The sequence below is a fragment of the Vigna radiata genome, chromosome 8, assembly GCF_000741045.1.
Source record: "Vigna radiata var. radiata cultivar VC1973A chromosome 8, Vradiata_ver6, whole genome shotgun sequence".
Lineage (NCBI taxonomy): Eukaryota > Viridiplantae > Streptophyta > Magnoliopsida > Fabales > Fabaceae > Vigna > Vigna radiata.
The window spans coordinates 5,626,332-5,647,327 of NC_028358.1; the positions used below are offsets into that span (position 1 = coordinate 5,626,332).

At 36.3% G+C, this 20,996-nt stretch overlaps 1 protein-coding gene across 4 annotated transcripts in view; it reads left to right on the forward strand.

Annotated features, from left to right (window-relative positions):
- The window catches only part of LOC106772278 (exportin-7-B), a 49,292-nt gene extending 28,313 nt beyond the window's left edge, over positions 1 to 20,979 (forward strand). For all 4 annotated transcript variants that reach the window (XM_014658571.2, XM_022784967.1, XM_022784966.1 and 1 more), the window contains 14 exons: positions 18 to 122; positions 208 to 309; positions 388 to 440; positions 531 to 594; positions 1,512 to 1,646; positions 4,874 to 4,986; positions 5,088 to 5,181; positions 6,968 to 7,187; positions 7,755 to 7,885; positions 8,383 to 8,529; positions 9,099 to 9,227; positions 9,361 to 9,459; positions 14,163 to 14,201; positions 20,554 to 20,979. In XM_014658571.2, the coding sequence (XP_014514057.1) occupies positions 18 to 122; positions 208 to 309; positions 388 to 440; positions 531 to 594; positions 1,512 to 1,646; positions 4,874 to 4,986; positions 5,088 to 5,181; positions 6,968 to 7,187; positions 7,755 to 7,885; positions 8,383 to 8,529; positions 9,099 to 9,227; positions 9,361 to 9,459; positions 14,163 to 14,201; positions 20,554 to 20,691 (1,569 nt within the window). In that variant the 3' untranslated portion in view covers positions 20,692 to 20,979. The remainder of the gene's footprint in view (positions 1 to 17; positions 123 to 207; positions 310 to 387; positions 441 to 530; positions 595 to 1,511; positions 1,647 to 4,873; positions 4,987 to 5,087; positions 5,182 to 6,967; positions 7,188 to 7,754; positions 7,886 to 8,382; positions 8,530 to 9,098; positions 9,228 to 9,360; positions 9,460 to 14,162; positions 14,202 to 20,553) is intronic.
- Positions 20,980 to 20,996: the final 17 nt, after the last annotated feature.

A 20,996-nucleotide genomic window follows, 5' to 3' on the forward strand; every position in this document is an offset into this window, starting at 1 on the left:
ACGACTAATTATTTCAGAGGTATGAAAATGTGAGCAAGCAAAGACTTGATCGTGCTATACTAACTTTCTTTCAACATTTTAGAAAGTGTTATATTGGTGACCAGATTGTTTCTTCATCCAAGGTAGAAAATTGGAAGTTATTTTCCTTTGAATATTTGAATATTATTAAGGTTATGTCTGTAATTTTCTCGACTATAATTGGAGCAGTTATATACCCGGCTATCTGAACTTCTTGGACTCCATGATCATCTACTACTACTAAATGTTATTGTGGGAAAGATGATTACTAACCTTAAATGCTACACAAAGGTAATGATGAAATTTTAGACATAATCTTTTGCATTACTGTTATTATTGAGCTCATAGAATGAGAGTTTCTATGTGCAGTGCAAAGAGGTTATTGATCATACCTTGAATCTCTTTCTGGAAATGACATCTGGGTTAGTTTGGTTTCCATCTCAAATAATTGAAGTCTTCATTATATACAATTTTCTATTTTGATTGCTGTAATAAGGATTTTGTTTTTGCAGTTACATGTCGGGAAAGCTGCTACTTAAACTGGATAGTGTTAAACAAATGATTTCAAACAAGAATGTGAGTTGCCTCTTTACCAATAAGGATGACATGCATTTTTGACCTCCTTGTTGCCCTATGCACTTTTTTTCTCTACTAATTACATTATAAAATAGAGCTAACATCTTTGGATATCCACACACAAATACCTATTCCTATTTAACTGTGGAAACAAAGTATGAAATATAATGAAAAAGTGGAATTCACTACTAAGAGATCATCTTACACGCTACTGAAGAGAGTATGTGGAAGATGGTGATTTAACTGCATAATCTGCAAGCTAACCATTTAATATAGTAGAAAATAGAACTGATTTTATTATTCTGAATGATGAAAAATACATTTTCATATCCTCTGTTTATAACATTTTAATTCTCCTAAAAAGGAAAATAGGGAAACTAGGGAAACAAAATAAAATAGAAGATTATACATCTATTTTCTCTAATTAGAAAGATTCTAAAGATATGATCTCTAATTACAAAAAATATTTATACTAGAAGGCTAAGAAACTGTTCCCTTGTAGTTTGACTAGACCATTGTAGTTTTGAGACACATTTTTACTAACTTTCAACTTAGAACACGCCTTTTATGTGTGTGTGTAATTGAGTATAAAAAGTTGAGATGGTAAAGTGTTTTATTTTTGTGCAATTAGCTAGAAAGTATGTATTTTTTCCTAGTTTTTTCAAGCTATTTTATGTTGAAATTAGCTTGAAAGTATGTAATGTTGCCTAGTTTTTTTATCTAGTGTTTCTACAATTTGAACTGCACAGTTTGTTGGAGCTGGATATCAAATCTATCATTTTTTTGTAATTCAAGAGAAAAACGGGCCAGCCAAGAGTAATTGACTTGATATTTTAGTTTTTGTATATATGCTTGTTCGTTTGGTATCAGCTGATTTCTAAGGGCAATTTTTTCTCTTGTTTTTTTGTTTTTTTCAGAGGGACCTATTCCCTTTCATTGAAAATTGGGAATGTTTCCGTAGCAGAACAACTCTGTATTATACTATTGGCATGTTGATATTCTTGGAAGATAACCCAGTCAAATTTAAATCTACAATGGAACCTTTCTCACAGGTTGGTACCTTTAAATTGCCGCTGACCCATAATGGTAAGAATTATTCTGACATAAGATCTTAAGAATTGGTCTTGCACAGTATTTGTAGCAAACATTTACCTGTAAAGTATATTTATCTTTAGTGGCCTTGTAAATATAAGTAGCTATTGAGTGCATACTAACTCTAGCAATTCACCAAATCTTCCTTTCTGCTCAATCTTTAACTAATCTGTTGTGGTTCTCTGTCTGAATTGATTTTCCAAGCATAAGAAAAGTTGCAAAGGTTAATTTTGTTGAATATAAATTTCCTTACGTTTGTCAATTCTTCTTTTCAGTTTTCATTAACTTGAGCCAACTGGTTAAATTAATTCTTTTGGAAAGATATTAATTTGATTTCAATTGTTATTGCTAAATATATTTGTACTTTGTATTATTATGTGTCTTGTGAAGTATATTTTATTTTATTTTTTTCTGCTGTAGCAATTTAGGTTGGTGCAGCAGTCTGCACTCCTGCAATTACAATGTACCTTTCCTACTTTTATTACACAGACATAAGCTGAGTGGGAAATGTTGTAAATAATTCAGTTAGTGCTGTATGTTAGTTTGGTAGTTAGTTGGCTGTTTTTTAACTGCTTATAATAGGCCTATAAAATTTCAGATTCAGCCACTATATCCCTTGTGCTTTTTCTCTTTTCTTCTCTGTTCTTATGAGTGTGTTTACATTGTTCTAACAAGTGCTATCTGGAGCTATTTTTATCGGGGACTGAATGTGTGATGTCCACTAGCTTGTGGGGTATTCTTATGTGTGAGAAACCCTTCCTGTCTGGGTTTTATATCTGTTTTGCAAATCTTTTTGGAGTGGAATTGAGCCAGGTTCAGAGGGTGAATCATGGTAGGTTCTAATGGGTTTTCATGGACTAACTTGCCAATTCTTGGTGGTAGCAATAACTTTGATCAATGGAGTGTCAAATGGGTGTCATCTTTGGTTTGCAAGAAGTGATGGAAGTTGTAAAGAATGGTCTTCTAGAACTGGAGGATGGTGCTACAAAGGTGCGCAGGGCAGTTCACAGGGAATCTAAGAAAAAAGATTGGAAAGCTTTCTTCTTGATCCATCAGTGTCTGGATTCTGACAATTTTGAGAAGATATCTTTGGCTAATTCAGCCAAGACTGCCTAGGACATTTTGAACAAGTCATATGGAGGTGCTGATAAAGTCAAGAAAATGAAGCTTCAATCATTTAGAAGACAAGATGAGTTGCTATCCGTGGCTTATGAAGAATCAATTGGGGATTGCTACAATAGAATTCAAGTGTTACTCAATTCAATGAAAGCTTGTGATGAGATGTTTTCAGGTCAGCAATTGATTGAGAAATTTTTAAGAACTTTTGACTCCCAATTTGACACCTCAGAAATCAAAGGATCTTGAAAAGAGGAAGGTTGAGGAGCTGCAAAAAAGGCTTTTTGAGAGGAGTGTTGACAGAGCTGCAGTTCACGCTTTGCGAGCACATAAATTTGAAAGAAATGATGGTTGGGGTGGCAAAAAACAAGGGAAAATTGGACAAACAAAGTGCAAGATTTTGGTGAAGGTTCTAGCAGGCTGTCAAATTATAATTTTAGTGGTGACAATCGTGGAAAATTTGTGAAGGAGGTGATCAAAAGAGAGGAGGCCAGAGAAAATTTTATATGAAAGGTATACACTGCTATGCTTGTAAAAAATGGGGTCATTTAGTTGATGAATTCTTAGAGAAACTGAACAGAGAAAAGAGAGAGAATTGAACACGAACTGAATGTTTTTATTTTGTAACTAGCTTAGAATCATAGCTACAGTGTGTCTTTATAGATAAGTTGTACAATATAAGTAAACCTACATATGAACAATGCAAATGTAAACTATACAAGTCAACTATAGTCAACTATAGAATGTATACTAACAACTCCCCTCAAGCTCAACGAGAAGATTTTTCAGAATAGAAACTCTTCACACTGATTTGCCACGAAGAAAAAACAAAGTGAACTGAAGACAAGGACTTGGTTAAAACATTTGCCCACTGATCAAGAGCTGGAATATGAGAAATGCATGACTGTTTGGCCATAGTCTTTTCTCTTACAAAGAAAACATCAATCTCCATGTGCTTTGTGTGATTATAAAAGAACAGGATTATGGGCAATGGAAACAACATGTTGATTGTCACAAAGAAGAGTTGGAGTGCTAAAAGAAACTTGAAGTTCTGTAAGCAATTTGGATATCCAAGACAGGTCAGCTTGTGCTAAACTCTTATATTCATTTTCAATCCTTAATTGAGAAATAGCTTGTTGCTTTCAAGACCACCTTGATATTAAGTTGGAAGCAAGAAAAATTGCTGCACCTGGGTTAGATCTTCCATCATCAACATCAGAAGTCCGGTCAGCGTCACACACAGCCTTGAGAGAAACTGGACTATGTAGCAGTGCTGGCTGAGAATGCAAACCATTAAAAAATTGTTTCTTTCAGATGCCCTAATATACGTTTGACCACAGCTCAGTGAGAATAAAGTTGGTTGGCCATAAACTGACAAAATTTGTTGACAGTGAAACTAATTTCTAGCCTAATTAGAGTAGCATATTGCAATGCACTAACTGCTGATCTGTACAAATTAGCATCTGAGAAAAGATCAGCACCGTGTTTAGATAATTTGCAATTTCAAACCATAGGAGAAGAAATGGAATGAGCTTCTTCAATACGAGCTTTATGAAGTAAATCTCGTATATATTTTGTCTGAGGAGGAGTGTTAAGTAATTATATGTATTTTATATTATTATGTGCCTTGTAACGTACTGACCCTCCTTTTCTTTTTCTAATTTAGCTGTTAGGGCAAGTGCACCAGTCTGCACTCTTGCTTTCGCAATGTACATTTTGACTTTTGTTGCACACAACACTTGTTATAGCGAGTAAAAACTCAAACTTTTCCCTAAAATCTTCGGATTTATGTGTCATAATTTTTAATATTCATTTTGTCCTGTAAAAGACAATGTTGACATTTGTGGACAATTGGTTAGTCCTTTTAACCATAGTTTATTATCTAATTAAGAAGGTCATGTCTTCATGAGATTCTTTTGTGAAAGTGATGCTTGTTGGACCTCAATTAAATTGAGCCTAACAAGTTATGCAGTGTACAATAAAGTATTGTTAATTTATTAGTAATTATCGATATGTTGCATTGATTATTGTACATTTTAATTGATTCTTTATTTTTGTTTTAAATTTTAAGGTTTTGGCTAGATTGGAATCAACTCCTGATGCTTTGTTCCAATCAGATGCTGTAAAATTTGCATTCATTGGGTTGATGCGGGACCTTCGAGGAATAGCAATGGCTACTAATAGGTTGGTAATTACAACGTCGAAACTTTGTTACGTTTACAAATGCATTGCTATTTGTTAACAATGTTAATTTATGTTGATTGTTCTTAATTGCTTGTTAACAGCCGCAGAACTTATGGGTTCCTTTTTGATTGGCTTTATCCTGCCCACATGCCTCTTCTTTTGAAAGGCATTACACATTATGCTGATATTCCAGAGGTCTGCTTCATTTTTTCCTTTTAAAGGTTTTGCTATGCAATTGAAGGAATAGTTTTATTTTCTTATTTTTCTTTGAAATCGAAGGAATATTTTTTTTTTGGCCATGCTATAACAGAACTCTATGATCTTGAATCTTAATTGCAATATTGGGAAAGTAACTAGTAGAAAAGACAATATTAAGCCAGTTTTTGTGAGGTTAAGTTAGACATAAACCCACTTACTAAGCTTTTTAATTTTTTAAATTGGTGCTTTTTAAATTGTTATGTTTTTTATGGCTATAAGAGATGACAATAGGTCGGACTAACACAGATAGAGCTTCCGGCTACCTAACTTGTGGTTAAAAAATTCACCCATTACTCGTTTTGTTACCCGTTGGAAACCTTGTTACCCCCTTGGATACCTTGTATACCCATAGGTATATATGGATATTTGTTATCCATTGATAGGACTTGATCATGAACATGATTAAAATCTGAGTGTAGACTTCTTAGAATTAAGACCATGTAAAACTTATCAAGTTTCTTGTTTTTGCCTTCTAAAGAATCAGCCACAAAGAAATTCTTTAATTCTTCTATGGCAGCATGGGCCTTTCCTATGTGAGCGACCATATCATGATCGACTTGTTTGAGGGAAGTCACTCTTTGAGTTGCATCAAAGAGACGTTGCACATCATTAGCAAAGATATCCTGTGCTTTTTTCCAAAAAGAGGAGCATGTTTTGTAAGGTCTCAAAATTTCTAAGACCTCTTGTTCAACAGATTTCCATAGGAAGTGCATAATTGAAAATCAAGCTTTTGCCATTGAGATTTCTCTTCATCGAGTACGGTGGAAATATTTTGTTCAAGATGATCATGGTATCCTTGACCAAGAAACCATAACTCCATGCAAGAAGACCGAGATAAATAGTTTTTCCAATTGAGTTTTGCAAAAGTAATGGTAGGGGTAGCAGATAGAGAAGGTGTTCCAAAACCACAAGCCATTCTAATGCCAAACAAAAGAGGGAAAAAGAAACTGATTGTGGGAAGAAACCCTAATCGGAACTGCTGTCAACGGAACAGCAAAATAGTGACCACAACACACTCAGGAGATTGAGGCAAAACGACCGACAGTGGCACAGTGATGTTCTGGCACGAGAAAGGCGACATGTGAAGCCCAAGCACCCGAGATTGGCTAGAAAGAAGCGTCGAGAGAAGAATGAAGCGGCGACCACCAAGGATGGGTCGCGCTAGTCGAGGTGCACCTAATCCTTGACTTCGTCGCAGAAAAAGTTGTGACGGTGACGGCGGCGGCAGCGGCGACAGACAACGGCAATGGACAGCGGCACTAGACAGCAGACATCAATGGCAGCAGTGGTGGCAACAGCGTTGATAACAACAGCGATAGCAAACAGCAAACCCTAATTGACTCTCGATACCAACTTAAAACTGGGAGAGAAACTGAAAATATTTTTATTATTACCGCTCACTTTTCCCTAATACACATACTACCCTATTTAAGGGATAGTAGATCAACATAAAAAAGGAAAAACAGAAAGCTTCTAAAAAGCCCACTCTAAAAAACCTATTAGAAAAATACATTATATTCCAACAATGAGTTAACTTCTGAAGAGAGCACCCAACTAGCTGGTTCTGAAGGGAACAAGTCAACTATTGTGACAGTAACCTCGTCCCCTATTAATGAATCAAATGTTTTGTTAATTATACCCCTAAGAATAAGGTTTAGATATATTTAATTTCTAAAATATTTAACTTGTACATATTCCTATCAATTTTACATACATGATGCAGGTAACAACTCCATTATTGAAACTCGTGGCTGAACTAGTTCTGAACAAGTCCCAGCGATTGAATTTTGAGTATTCTTCTCCTAACGGAATACTACTTTTTCGAGAAGTTAGTAAATTGATTGTTGCTTATGGATCAAGAATTTTGCCTCTTCCTAACAAAGCGGACATGTACACTTCCAAATACAAGGGGATGTCACTTTGTTTGATAATTCTTACACGAGGTATGCAAATATTGTGAGATATTGAAATAGCTGACTGTCTATCATATATTCTGTTGGCAAGTAGGATGTAGTGGAAGGGACTGGTCTATTGGGAGCATGGAGTAATTTAGGTTTAGATCTAGGTAACATTTTTCTGTAGATTAAACTGTCACTGCCACCATCTTCCAACGTGCTTTTCTCGACTATCCTGTTATATTCTAAATGAAATACTTTTTCAAGATTGTCTCGGTTAAATGATTTTTTACTTACCCCTTTTAGTAATTTTGTTACACTTTTTGTGCTGTTTTATATTGGCAGTATCAAAATTTATTTGGAAGTCTGAATTGTTCAAGGTGATAGAAGTGAAACATAAATGCTCTGGCTGTTAATTTTTATTTTTATTTGAGGTTGTTTTCACACTTATTATTACTTCCTTAATACTGGTATTTATTTATAATATCATGTATTAACTGTTCTCTCTTTTTTGATTTTTAAAGCAAAAGAAGATTGATTGAACATATTATGTAATAGTATTATCATATATCTACCTTTCCAATGAGTTTATTTTTATTTTTATTTTTCTGGCAGCAATATCTGGGAGCTTTGTGAACTTCGGTATTTTTGAACTTTATGGTGATAGAGCGCTTGTTGATGCTCTTGATATCATTGTTAAGATGATATTATCAATTCCTTTAGCTGATATATTTGCATATCGGAAGGTATTACCCTACATTTACTCTATGTTCTTGATATGTTGGTTAACAATAGAAGTGCTTTCCTCTGGTTTATCCAACTTGTATGTTGTAATTATAATACATATGTAAAGTTTATTAGGCATACATTGTTGGTAAACTTACATCTAATATTTCCATTTATTAGAGTTTAATTTTAAACTAGTTTGGTAATGATTGTGCAAGCAAATCTGGATTACTATTTGGTTTGCTTGTTTTCTTAAACTGATATCAATTAATTTGTATACAAGTATTTGATCAACCTTTTTAATGTATATTTTATTTGGTTTATGCTTCTTTTTCCTCTCTAACAGAGGTTGGCGAGCCCTGATGTTTACAGTTTTGTTTCTGGAATATAGCTGAAAGAACTAAAAATTAATGACAACTGGGTTGGACTTAAAAACGATAGTCGTTGATAGAGTTCTTTCTGATGTTATGTCTTGATCACCAGTCTTCACAAGCTTTTCTTCTGGTCTATTTTCCAGGTCGCAGCTGCATACTTTGCATTCTTGGATTCTCTCTTCAGTTGTCATTTGTCATTTGTTTTAAGTTTGGATAAAACTACGTTTATGCTTGTTGTTGGATCTCTTGAGTCAGGGCTTAAAGATTTGAGTGACAAAATATCTTCACAGGTTTGTAAAAGCTCGACACACTTTTAGTTGTGATAATTCAATTAATTTTTCTTTTTGGCTCTGCAGAGAAGGATATTTTATAATGCTAGTTATAACAGAGAAAAGTGTTACATGCATATGACCAAAAAAGTAAATAAACAATGATATCCAGTTATAGTGTATTCATATGCATTGTATAGATATACTTTCACCAGACTCCCACATAAAACATCTCCATCGCCTATATTGATCAATAAGCACATCTAACTACATTCCTGCAAGTTCATTTTTTTATCCTGTTTTACATAACAAAAAGTTACCGAAGCTAAATAATACGGAGTTGATTCCCCAATATAATTCATGTTATTTACTGGTATCAAATATAAGTTTGGTTTATAATCTAAATAAAATTTGTATTTGCACTTGAATTGAGATCTAGGGACAATTTCTTATTAGATGGTATTTTTCTAGTTACTAACTCTAATGTGTCCTATGCGTTTGTAGTGCGCTTGAATTGAGAGCTAGGGACAATTTCTTATTAGATGGTATTTTTCTAGTTACTAACACTAATGTGTCCTTTGCATTTGTAGTGCGCCTATGCTATTGACAACTTGGCTACATTTTATTTCACCCATGTCATTGTTGGAGAGTTGACTACCTCACCTTCTGCTCTTAATGTATCTGGACTCATTTCTGACTGTGCTGAACTTTTTTCTAGAGTATGTTTATAATTAGCTTACTTAAGGTTTATTTTTCTTTTCACTACAGCGTGAACCGATGTGCTTACTCTATTGGTATTTTCTCTGATTTAAGTATGTCTTAACTTTTTAATTGTCTTTAAAATTTCCTTAGATATTGAGAACTCTATTTGAAGTTGTTATATTTGAGGACCGTGGCAATCAGTGGACTCTTAGCCGTGCAATCCTGAGCATCATGCTAATCAGCGAAGAGGTGATTATTTGGCATCTGATTGCTATTATAATTCACTTGATTGATTTTTATTCACACTGTTTCAGATGATATAAATTTGAATGCTTGTTGATGCTAATCAGAACACGTCTGTACTGTTTTTTGCGGTGATTGTTTCAAAAATTAGGTGCTTAAATAGATAGTCAAGTATTTGGCCTGTTATTTTGACATTGGTTGTAAGATACTCAGTTTTCTTGAATGTTTGAACAGAACATGACAATTCATGCATTTTATAGCAGGTATTCTGTTTTAATCTGGAAATGTAGGATTCCAAATGATTTCCACATTGTTGGCCGTTCCATGTTGAATATAGATATCAGTTCATAATGAGTATTTTATTTGTTGCCTATTAGTTCAAGGAGTTTCCGAGAATTGAAACTTGATTTTATTACTAGAAGGGATGAATGATTTCAACACACTTGTACATATACCGCAGAAGGAAACGGTTAAGAAGTGAACTTTAAGTCTAACTCAACCCTACAAAACCAGTTTAAAAAGTAAGGTTTGCACTTCACTTATATATTATAAATTGACCTTATAGTTGATATGGGACTTCCAACAAAAACTAACTCCTAACAACTGACTGTCATTAACAGTTCAGTTAAGTTAGGAGAACAGCTACAAACTGAAAACTTAAAAATACAGTGAAATAGAGAAAACTACATGGAAGTAACTCTTACTGAAATATCCCCTCCACCACTTGGAGTTGTTTGCACAAAGTGAAAGCCTGAAAGAAAGAGCCGTGGTGAGAAAATTGTACTGATCTATTTCATGGACTTGAATGACTTGAAGTTGCTTACTGTGAAATTTTTCTTGAACAAAGAAGATATCTAATATATGACTGGAGCTAGAATGAAGGATTGGATTATTGGGATATATAAGCAACATTAATCTAAGCAAGAACTTTATTGAATTTCATAATATGTGCCTTGTCGATTGATGTTTCTTAAGAACCTCAACAATGAGAGTTTCAAATTTGCTACTGATAAGAGATTGTGGATTCATTAATCTTTGGGAAGTTCTTTAAGAATTACATCAAGAATCCTTGAATGCAAAGTAGATATTTAGAAACAAAATGATTCTCAAAGAAAGTGCTGGAAAGCTATGTTCAAAGTTTATGGGCCTTTATGTTGTGCAAATAAAAGTAGACATGACTCTTGTACCAAAGTTGCTAAGAAAATTTGCAACCGATTACATGTGTAAGGATATCTTGTGCAATTGTGAGGTAAGAATAAAAAATATGATCTACATCGCGATCAGCAATGGGAAGTTATTTCAATACAATTTGTGGATTGACAAGATAATGATGCAATTTATTTCCCTTGATTACTAGTCCTACTAGTTCACAGGATATAATATTTGAATCAAGCTTCTAGGAATTTCTTGTGAGAATGTGATAGTCATAGAATTGGAAGTCGTGGAACAATCTCAAAGGTCATACAGAGCTCATGATACCATAGAAGGGAAAGATGATTACAACACACTGAGTATTGAGATGTAGGGATATATAACTGAGAAGGGAAACTAACTGACCCTGACTAGAAGTAAAAGTTGAAAAAATAAGACTGATTTATTATTCTCAATGATAAAAAATACATTCTCATACTTTCTATTTGTAATAATCTAATTCTCCTAAAATGGGATATAGGGAAACTAGGAAAATAAAATAAAATAAAATATTATGTATCTATTTCCTCTAATTAGGAGGATTCTAAAGATATTATCTCAAATTACAACATCCCCCCTCAAGTTGGATCATACAAGATTGTATGAACCAAGCTTGGAATAGTCAAACTCAATTGTAGAGAATATCAATAAACTACATTGGACAACAATGGACAAAAGCAAACTAGCACAATGGACGAGAGAGATTTCCCTCAAAAATGGATGATGACTTGCAGTAGCAAACAACAACAAATTGCAAGAACAGATGAAGGGCCTGCAATGGCGAACAACAACAAATTGCAACGAATGTATTGCCATCAATAGTGGCAAACAACAACAAAACTTCAAGAACATGATTTCCATGAGTAACATATGGGAGGCTTTCAAAGGCTAACAACCACAAACCTATAGGGACTTAACTACCCTAAATAACAACAAACCTTCAGGGACTTAACTACCCTAAATAACAACAAACCTTCAGGGACTTAACTGCCCTGAACATATGGGAGGTCTTTAGGAAACAACTGTCCTGCAGAGGCTAACAACAACAGAACTGCAGGGACTACACTACCTTGCAGCGGCTGGAACTTTCTCCTCCTCACGATTGAACAACAGAACGTGAAGGTGGAAGAATTGGTGAGAACTGATGCGTATGAAGGTCAAATCTGACTCACATAACTTCAAAAGAACCAATTTAGCGGGTGGTCTCAAAGAACAAATCTCAGTGAGTTGTTATAACAGAGCATTGGCAGAAACCAAAAATACCAAAGATTGGGACTTATGATGGCATCAAAAGGCTGAAGACAAGTTGGAAGTCCAAAGTTCTCTTCTGGACTACTCCACTTAACAATATCACAAGTATGGACTAAACTCTAGCCCAAGAAAGAAGTTCTCTTCAGGGGCAGAAAAATATTTCCCCTCAAGGCAAACAGCAAAAACGACGACTAGTGCACGAGGCACTCTTAATCTTGACCAAAGAAAATGCAACAACTTATTGAGGCGACAGTGACAAACTGTAGAGGTTACAACAACTGATTGCAGCAATGGCGACTGACTGTGCCGGCGGCTGACTATGCCAGGGCCGACTGTGGTAGCAGCGGAACGAAGCACTGTTGCTCGAGAAACATAAACAAATGGAGAGGAAAGAACTGACATGATGGCGTCGAAAGAGGTCTCCCTGTCGAGAGCGGGTCACGAAGTATATCCCAGCGATTCAGTACAATGGCGAGATGATGGCGTTAAAGTGACATATCAGAACGAGCAGATTATAGAGATGGAGGTTCGAGGACACGACCGGCAGCGGCGCAGTGTGATTTCAACACCAAGAGGGTGGCGCGTGACGAACACGCACCCGAGACTAGCTGAAGAAAGGCGACGCGTGCGGAGGCTTCTGGGAGGTGGATTACCAGGGTTGAGTCATGCTCCTTGAGGCACACCCAACCCTTATCATCGTCGGAGAAAATGACGACGACGACAACGACAACTATCGGACTGAGTTGGCGCTCGTGGTGGCACGTTAGTGAGAAGTAGCCATCGGAACCGCCACGGTTGGCCGTTGCTCGAAGAGCCGATCCAGATCCGCTGATCACTGGTCGAAACTGTGACGGTGGCCAGCTGCAGATTGTGACCGGTGGTCGGCGGCGGACGGTGGCCGACGGCGGAACAGTAAACGAGGATTCTAATTGGAAGTCAGTGAAGATGTCAACTATGGGCATTACTTAAAGTACCAGGTGCAGCTATTGGTTTAAAGGGAATGGGTTTGAATCCCATTTTGAGACAAATTTTGGAAGTATAGCTTATAGCTAGGTCAGATTCAATTTTGGAAGTACAGCTTATAGCTAGGCTAGATTCTAGAGCACAATTTTGTGTACAATTTTTTGTAGCTGTTAACAAAAGGACAAACATGTTGGTAATGCTGGAGAAATGTCAGACTAGGCACTACAAGCCTGATCTAGGCCTAGTCTTCTTGTCCATGGCGCACAAGCGGAAGCGTCCTTCCCCTCTGGATGAGCCACCCACGGCTTGGAAAAGAAAAGGAAGAAGAATCACAAAAACCATCTTCTTTGTGGCATGGAAAAGAAGAGGAAGAAGGTTTGTCGGGAGAAGAGGATGAAAAATCTCCCAGAGAAGAGGCAGAAGATGACGATCTTCCACCACCCATCACCAAAACCAACCCTCTAATCGCTCTCACGAACAACACAGGGAAAGGGAATAACACTGATGGCCTTATTTTTTTAGAGCCGCGCAATAAGAAAACGTTTGAATTGTCGAAAAAGGTTTGGGGAAGTGGTGGAGTGGCCAATGGGGCAGTGGGAAAACCTAATGAAGCACAAAGGCACACATTGAAGAAGAGACTTTTAGGGGGGGCCGACGGCCATGGTGGTCGACCATCGACAAACAGCAAAGACAGCGGAAGTGGACCAGACATGCTCTGATACCAAGATGAAAAAATAAGACTTATTTATTATTCTCAATGATAAAAAATACATTCTCTTACTCTCTATTTGTAATAATCTAATTCTCCTAAAAAGGAAAATAGAGAAACTAGAAAATCTAGGAAAATAAAATAAAATAAAAGATTATGTATCTATTTCCTCTAATTAGCAAGATTCTAAAGATATTATTTCAAATTACAACAATAAATTTATATGCTCTAATAGTGAACAACAAAGTAGCACATACACTTGCACCAGCAAAAATTATTTTGGTAGTTTTCTAATAAGGATTTTCATGGTATTGGAAGAATTACCAATAGAAAGCATTAAGAAATTTTACGATTAGGTGATTAGGTTGATGCTGAGAACGGTGATACTTCCTTTGTTTTTATAATACATGTATGACACTAGCAAACATCTAACTCATGCATCTAATGTGGATCGTTCTTCTTATATATCTATCCACCATATTGACATGATAATTTTTGTAATATTTTTATTAGGTTGATGTTGATATAGGTAAGTTTTGTAATTTCTTCATTATAAACAAGCATATTGACATGATAATTTTTTTTTTTTTTCCAGATGTTCACAAATGTGAAGGCTCAAATCTTGGCTTCCTATGTAAGTCCAAATTGTGGCACATCTTATTATGCAATCTAGCAATATATCAGTCTTGAAAAAAAGAATGACTTTTATTATTTTCATTCATGTTTATTACATTCCCCTTACCTCTATTTGTAACAATCTAATCTTCTAGAAAAGAGAAATAAGGAAATAATATTACTAAAAAATAAACAAGAGGATCCTACAAATATTTTCTCTAATTAGGAAGATTTTCCTCTAATTATAACTGTTAGAATATTTACCCTATTTATCATCATTATATTGTGTCTAGGGTTATCCTATTTATCATGTACTTTTTATCAAAACTTGTATATAGAATGAGAGTGAGAGGGATCTTTCAAGCCCTCGAGAATTATTTTAGTTTCAATCTCAAGTTTGTATTAAAGTAGGTTGTCTAAGTCTCTTCCTACTCTGTCTTTGTTGCCCTAAAAAAAGTTGTCTTTTCTGCAATAAACAATCCTGTTCTTTTAGTCTCATCGTCTGTAGTGACCGTTTTTGCTATTTTCAACTATTCGTCGCCGCTCTTCGCCGTCGGCCGCTGTCATTCCCCTTCACAGTTTCGTCTGTCGACCAGTGGATCTGGATTGTCTCCTCGAGCAACGGCCTGCTCGCCGTCGCGTTTTCTCCGACGAAGTTAGGGGTTTTGTGTGCCTCGAGGAGCGCTACCCACCCCTGGTGGTCGTGGCCTCATTCTCCTCCACACGCGCCGTCACGCGCGACTTCTCTCCGATAAGCTTCTGGCGCATGTTTATCACACGCCACCTTCTCGGTGTCAGAATCACACTACGATACTGTCGTTTGTTTCGCCAGAGCTTCCTGAGTGCGTTTTGGTCCTTGTTTCTTAGTTTCGATGGTTGTAACTCAGACATAGGGTTTTCTCCTTCGATTGTTTTGAAACCCTAAATCGTTCAGATCTCTTCTGTTTCAACATTGTTTGACTCACCGAATCGTGCTGAGTCCATATACGTCCTTGGTTCCTAATTTTGAAGTCATTTGAACCATGGGCTAATTCTTCATCCCTTTCTCTATGCTGGCCCACTTTGACTCGCTGGGTTGACTCGTTCGAGGTTGGGGGTTTCTGATTCGCTCCCAAAACGGATCTCAATTATTATCAAGAAACTGAACCAGAGTACTGGTGGCCCATGGACTCTTGCGAGGGATGAGCTGGTAGATGACTCTGGAAAGCCATTTTTTTTGTTCTCAACAGTGATGCAGTGATGTTCGGCAAACCGCTCTTGACGCCACTGCATCACTTCTTTCTTCAATCATTGTTGGTCACTTTCTTCTTGGGCTCGAGTCTAGTTTGTTTAGCCCATACTTCTTGTTATACAGTACTATGTATCACCATTTGGGAGTAGTCTAGCACAAAACCTTTGGACCTTCAACCTGTCTTTTGCATTTTAATGTCATCATAAGTCCCAATCTTTGTTCCTCGAATTTGTCATCCTTAAAGTGCTCAACACAATCCAACCATGGTTTTTGGTGGTGTTTTGGTTTTTCTAGCACCATGTTCTTTCTTCTCTTTTCTTATGTGCCTAAGTTATTAAAAGAAAAAAAAAGAAAAAAAAAGTGCCTTTGCTTCATCATTGTTCCTTGATTATATTTGTTTGATTTGTTCTAGCTCTTTGTTATGGTAACTAGCCCGCTCTAATGACCTTAGTCTCCTTGAATGATGTGTGTTTAGCTGTGTATGTTGTAGCAGTTGTGATGCTTCTGTTGGCTATCATTTATTTACAAGTTTCTAAGGACAGTCGGTGGTTAACACCAAGAATTTCAACACCAAAGTCTTGGGTTGAAGATTGCTCGAGGAGTCTATTTCTGCGAGATTCAAAATCTTAGTCAACAATTTCACCAGCCCTTTGTCAGATATGTTTTTGGGTGCTTTGATGAATAAAGGAGAACATTATGATCTTCCACCTTCACGATTTGTCATTTGGCTACGTTGGTTTGTGAGTCCAATTTGGTTTATAAACATTCTCTCTCGATGGTGTGAAGCATATGTGCATCTTGTTCAGAGACAAAGTTACCACATCTTGTTCAAAGACATCTACTTGTTGGATTGAGTTTATTTGTTCCAAGCTTGGTACATACAATCTGTATGCTCCAGCTTAAGGGAGAGTGCTAGAATATTTACCCTATTTATCATCATTATATTGTGTTTAGGGTTACCCTATGTGTTATGTAATTTTGTATCAAAACTTTCTTATATATAGAATGAGAGTGAGCGGGATCTTTCAAGCCCTCGAGAACTATTTTACAGTTTCAATCTCAAGTACAACATTCCCCCTCAGGTTGGTAAATGAATCTAAATTTTTCCCAACTTGCCTACAAGATCTTGAAATCTACCCTGAAGGATATCTACTATTTCAAGTTCTGTAGGAACATGAGTTGTAATCACAAAGCTTATTTCTATATTATCTTTAATGATTTGTCTGTCACCTGGTTGTATGTGTCTCTCTCTTGGATCATGCATAAATTGGCTCACTACACTAACGGCATAAGCAATGCCTTCTCTACAGGAGTACTTTCTTTACTTCCAATTTTGTGATTTTGTTCTATACGAATTGTTGAGGTTCTACATTTCAGCTTTCCTATATCTTTGAGGAGACCAAGTACATTTTTCCTTTGGGAGATGAGAATTTCATTCTTGGAGTTAGAAACCTTTATTCCAAGAAAGTATTTGAGTTTTCCTATGTCTTTCATTTCAAATTAGGCTGCCAATTTTTCTTATTCATCATCTCCTCCAATAATCATGTCATCCACATAGACAAGCAATAGAGTGATATTACCTATAGTAGATACTCCATCTGCCTTATGTTTCACTATGAATATCAATATACATCCTACTGTCTTCTTGTCTCTTGGCTTATCAACAATCTCCCAAGGTGAATTTCTTTCTAATGCATTCATCTTTTCTTTCATGCCTTGATTCCAATGTTCAAGTTTCACGGTCTCTTGGATTGAGATAGGAATTTATGTGGCATCAAGAGTAGTAATAAAACTTTTGTGCTTATTAGAGAGGTTGTTAGTGCAAACATACTGAGAAATAGGATATTTAGCACATGATTTTCTTTTCTTTTTCGATTCAATTGGCAAAATCCTTAGTAATACTTACCTCCTCACTGTTATCTTTAGGGATTCTCACCTCTAGATTAGATAATTTTTCATGCTCGAGAGTCGAAGTGGCTTGTTTTCTTCTTTCATATTTTTTGCCAAAAAATTTGTCTTCTTCCTCACTATGGACTATGGTAGCTTCATTGCTTGGATCTTGGGCATCCTACAAAGCTAAACATGGTAATGACAAGAAGGAGAGTTCATCCACTTCAAGTGCTTTCTCCCTTAAAGTGGTGGACTGACATAAAAGGATTGTGTTTCGTGAAAGATGACATCCATGGTGATAAAGACGTGACAACTTTGAGGATGATAACATTTGTATCTTCTTTTATTAGAAGGATACCCAATAAAGACACATTTAAGAGCTCTCGAATCTAATTTACTAGATGAGTGTGAACAAAAATAATAGAGACTCTACTAGGTGGACTCGGACTCGTTATTAGGGGGGAAGAAGGAACAAAAAACGATAGAGACTTTATAGGACTAATGCCATTTAAGATACAGGTGGGTAACTTGTTGATGAGATATGTGGCAGTTAACATAACTTCTTCCCAGTAATTTTTTGAAACAAACATTTGAAAAAGAGCTCTAGTTACGTCAAGAACATGACAATTCTTTCTTTCTACAACCCCGTTTTGTTGAGGGGTGTTTACACATGTTAGTTCTTGAAGAATACCATTATGAGACAAAGATTGAGAAATTCATGATTCACATATTTAGTACCATTATCAGACCTGATTCTTTTGATATTTTTTCCAAATTGATTTTGGACAAGACAAAAAAATTTAACAAAGATTTGGAAAACTTCTCATTTGTTTTTCATATGGTATGTCTACGTGATGCGGAAATAAATTCTACCATAGGTCTCCAAATGTTAGACTGAATTAAATAAAATGGAGGATGGTGTTTTTACAACTGATAAATAAAAGACTCAACAAACTCCTTAGTAAACAAAAGGGGAAATAAGGACTTGATAGGCTTGAATGAAGGATGCCAAAGCCTTTTATGATGTAACTATATTTGGGAATTTGCCCATGTCTCAGATGTAGCTTGTTGACTTGTGATTTTTGGTTTGCTTTGGTCGTCAGACTCCAACCGATACAACCCACTCTGCTCCTTAACAGTTAAAATCTTCTTCCCCTGACAAGATCCCTCAAAAACACAATAAGTTGAGAAAAATGCTACTGAACAATTTAAATCCTTTGAGTGTTTGTACAAAGATAAGACTATTGGCTAGTTGTGGAACATGTAAAACATCCTTTAATACAATAGATGAGTCTAAATTTATATTCCCATAGCTGCATATAAGTATATCCTGACCATTTGCAACTGTAATAAGTTGTTCTCTATTTCTTTTACCATATGTCAAAGGACACATGAAAAAGAGTCATATGATCAGTTGCTCCTAAATCAAGAATCCAAATACCTTCAAACACATGACCAATAGTATTGGGACAAATCTTACCTTTCATGGACAAAGTACATGATCCAAAGAGCTTACTCATTAATTCAACCATTGCTTTCAAGCACTTGAGTTCCTCCTTATAAGCTTTCATATCAAGATCTGGTGGTGGTGAAGGACTAGATTGATTGGTGGCTTCATGCTTTGAGGTAGTATGATTTTCCCGTCTTTGAGCAGACCCTTTGTTGTTTTGTTGTTTCCCATGCACTAGAGAACATCACTTTTTCCATGGCGTTTGAAGCATGTTTTCTTGGTATGTCCAGATCTTTTATAGTATGAACAATAGTCTCCATGATTACCTTTTTCAAACGACTTCCCCCCATTAAGAATGACAACTGTTCAAGTTCCATGCCCTCTGACCATAAAAAATACTCTTGATAGGGATGATAATTTTTCTTTTCCTAAGATTTGTATCCAGAATGGATCGTACTCATGATTCAGGCCGTGGAGAAATTTAAAGATTCTTCCTTATTCCACTGCTTCAACATGTATGCAATCAGGTGTCTCTAGTGACCCTATTTGAGACAACGACGACGTGTAGGCTACACTGGGAAAAAGGAATAGAACTTAAAACTCAGATCTATTCAAATCTGGGTCAAACGGGATGTCACCGGTCTCTGGAACGGTCTCAGGAGGCTCCGACGACTCTTTTTGTGACGGCTGCGACAAGTGGGTTTTGCCGGAGCTAGGCTCATGGGTTACACACGCCAGCAACGGTGGTGGCGCGTGACGGCTTCTTTCTTGGAGCGTTTTCCAGTATTGTGTTCACTGGCGTTGGGAGTACCTTTTTGTCCTATCAATGACCCCAATGGGCTGCAACGGCAGCTGTAATGGCTGGACAGCAGCGTCGGTGGCTACTATTGTGTTGGTGGCTACTTATTTTCTGCTTTACCTCAATCGAATATTCAACTCACTCTCCAACACATTTTTTTCTACTACAATTCCTACGCCAGATACTTCTCTGCTTGCCTCAACACTCAAAGCCACATGCAACCAAGTTCCCTCACATCCTTTGTTTTTTCCTTCAAACATTGTTAGTTGGATGTTGCTCCACTCGTCCTGGTTTAAACAAGAAATTGTGTTTAGTTCAATATTTTTGTCTGCTAGTTTTGCTGGTATTTTGATCACTAAACTCTTGCTCNTATNATCCAATTATGGCCTTTTGGTTTTCAAATTCTTAGTTACATAAATTAGTAGTTGTTCTGTGTGAGGTAAAGCTCCATGCTTGGGAATGGTATAAGGCTCCAGATATAACGAATTGCCCAATGTTTATCCAGTGGCCTTACTGTCTAGATCTCTGCATATCCAAAGCGCTGCATGGTCACAGATAGTAGGAACAAAGGCACCAGAGTTATAAAGGACTAGCAGTATAAAATTTATTCTTTGAACCCACTAAAATGCATTACTAGACTACCATTTTAGTATTGTAGATTAGTAAAATAACTATCTACACAGTTTAGTATTCAACAACACAGTTAAGTAAATTAGTAAAAAAGCTATCTACAATACTAAAATGGTAGTCTAGTAATGCATGATTAGAGTACAAGTGTAAACTACACCGAATAAATAAGTTTCACTCATTTCAGCAATTGAATATGAAATTGAAGATGTGTAAACAAAAGCAATTAAACGTGTAAGATTAGCCAAAGTTGGGCTGTTAACCAGCCTTGTACAGTCTACACAGATAGCATTTTTTTTACGTATTCTATTCGCAATAGAAGTAGCAATAATCTCATGCCTTAAAATATTAACTTTTCTTGAATCGTTTTGCAGCCACCAGACCAACACCAGCGGCTTTTTTCGTGTTTTGACAAGCTTATGACAGATGTGACGCTCAGCTTGGATGGAAAAAACAGGGATAAATTCTCTCAGAACCTGACCAAGTTCAAGACTGAATTTTGTGCTAAATAGCATTTCTTTGGCAGAGGGTCAGCCCAGAAACCATATCGTATCTTCTTTTATTCTCTTTTATTTTTTTTAGGGTCCTTATACATCGCTACCATGATTCGTTTTTGTTCTTTCTGGAGGGGAATGAGATTATTTTTTTTTTTGGGGGTTGGGGGATTTGTTTGATGAAAGGTTTCGTCACATATTGGCATACCCTAGTTGAACTGGTATTTGGAAAGGGATAGAATATAGCAATTCCTAGTTGCACTTGAATATTGAGATAAACTGGGGACAAGATGCCCTGGATGAAACCATTTATCTTTCCCCTT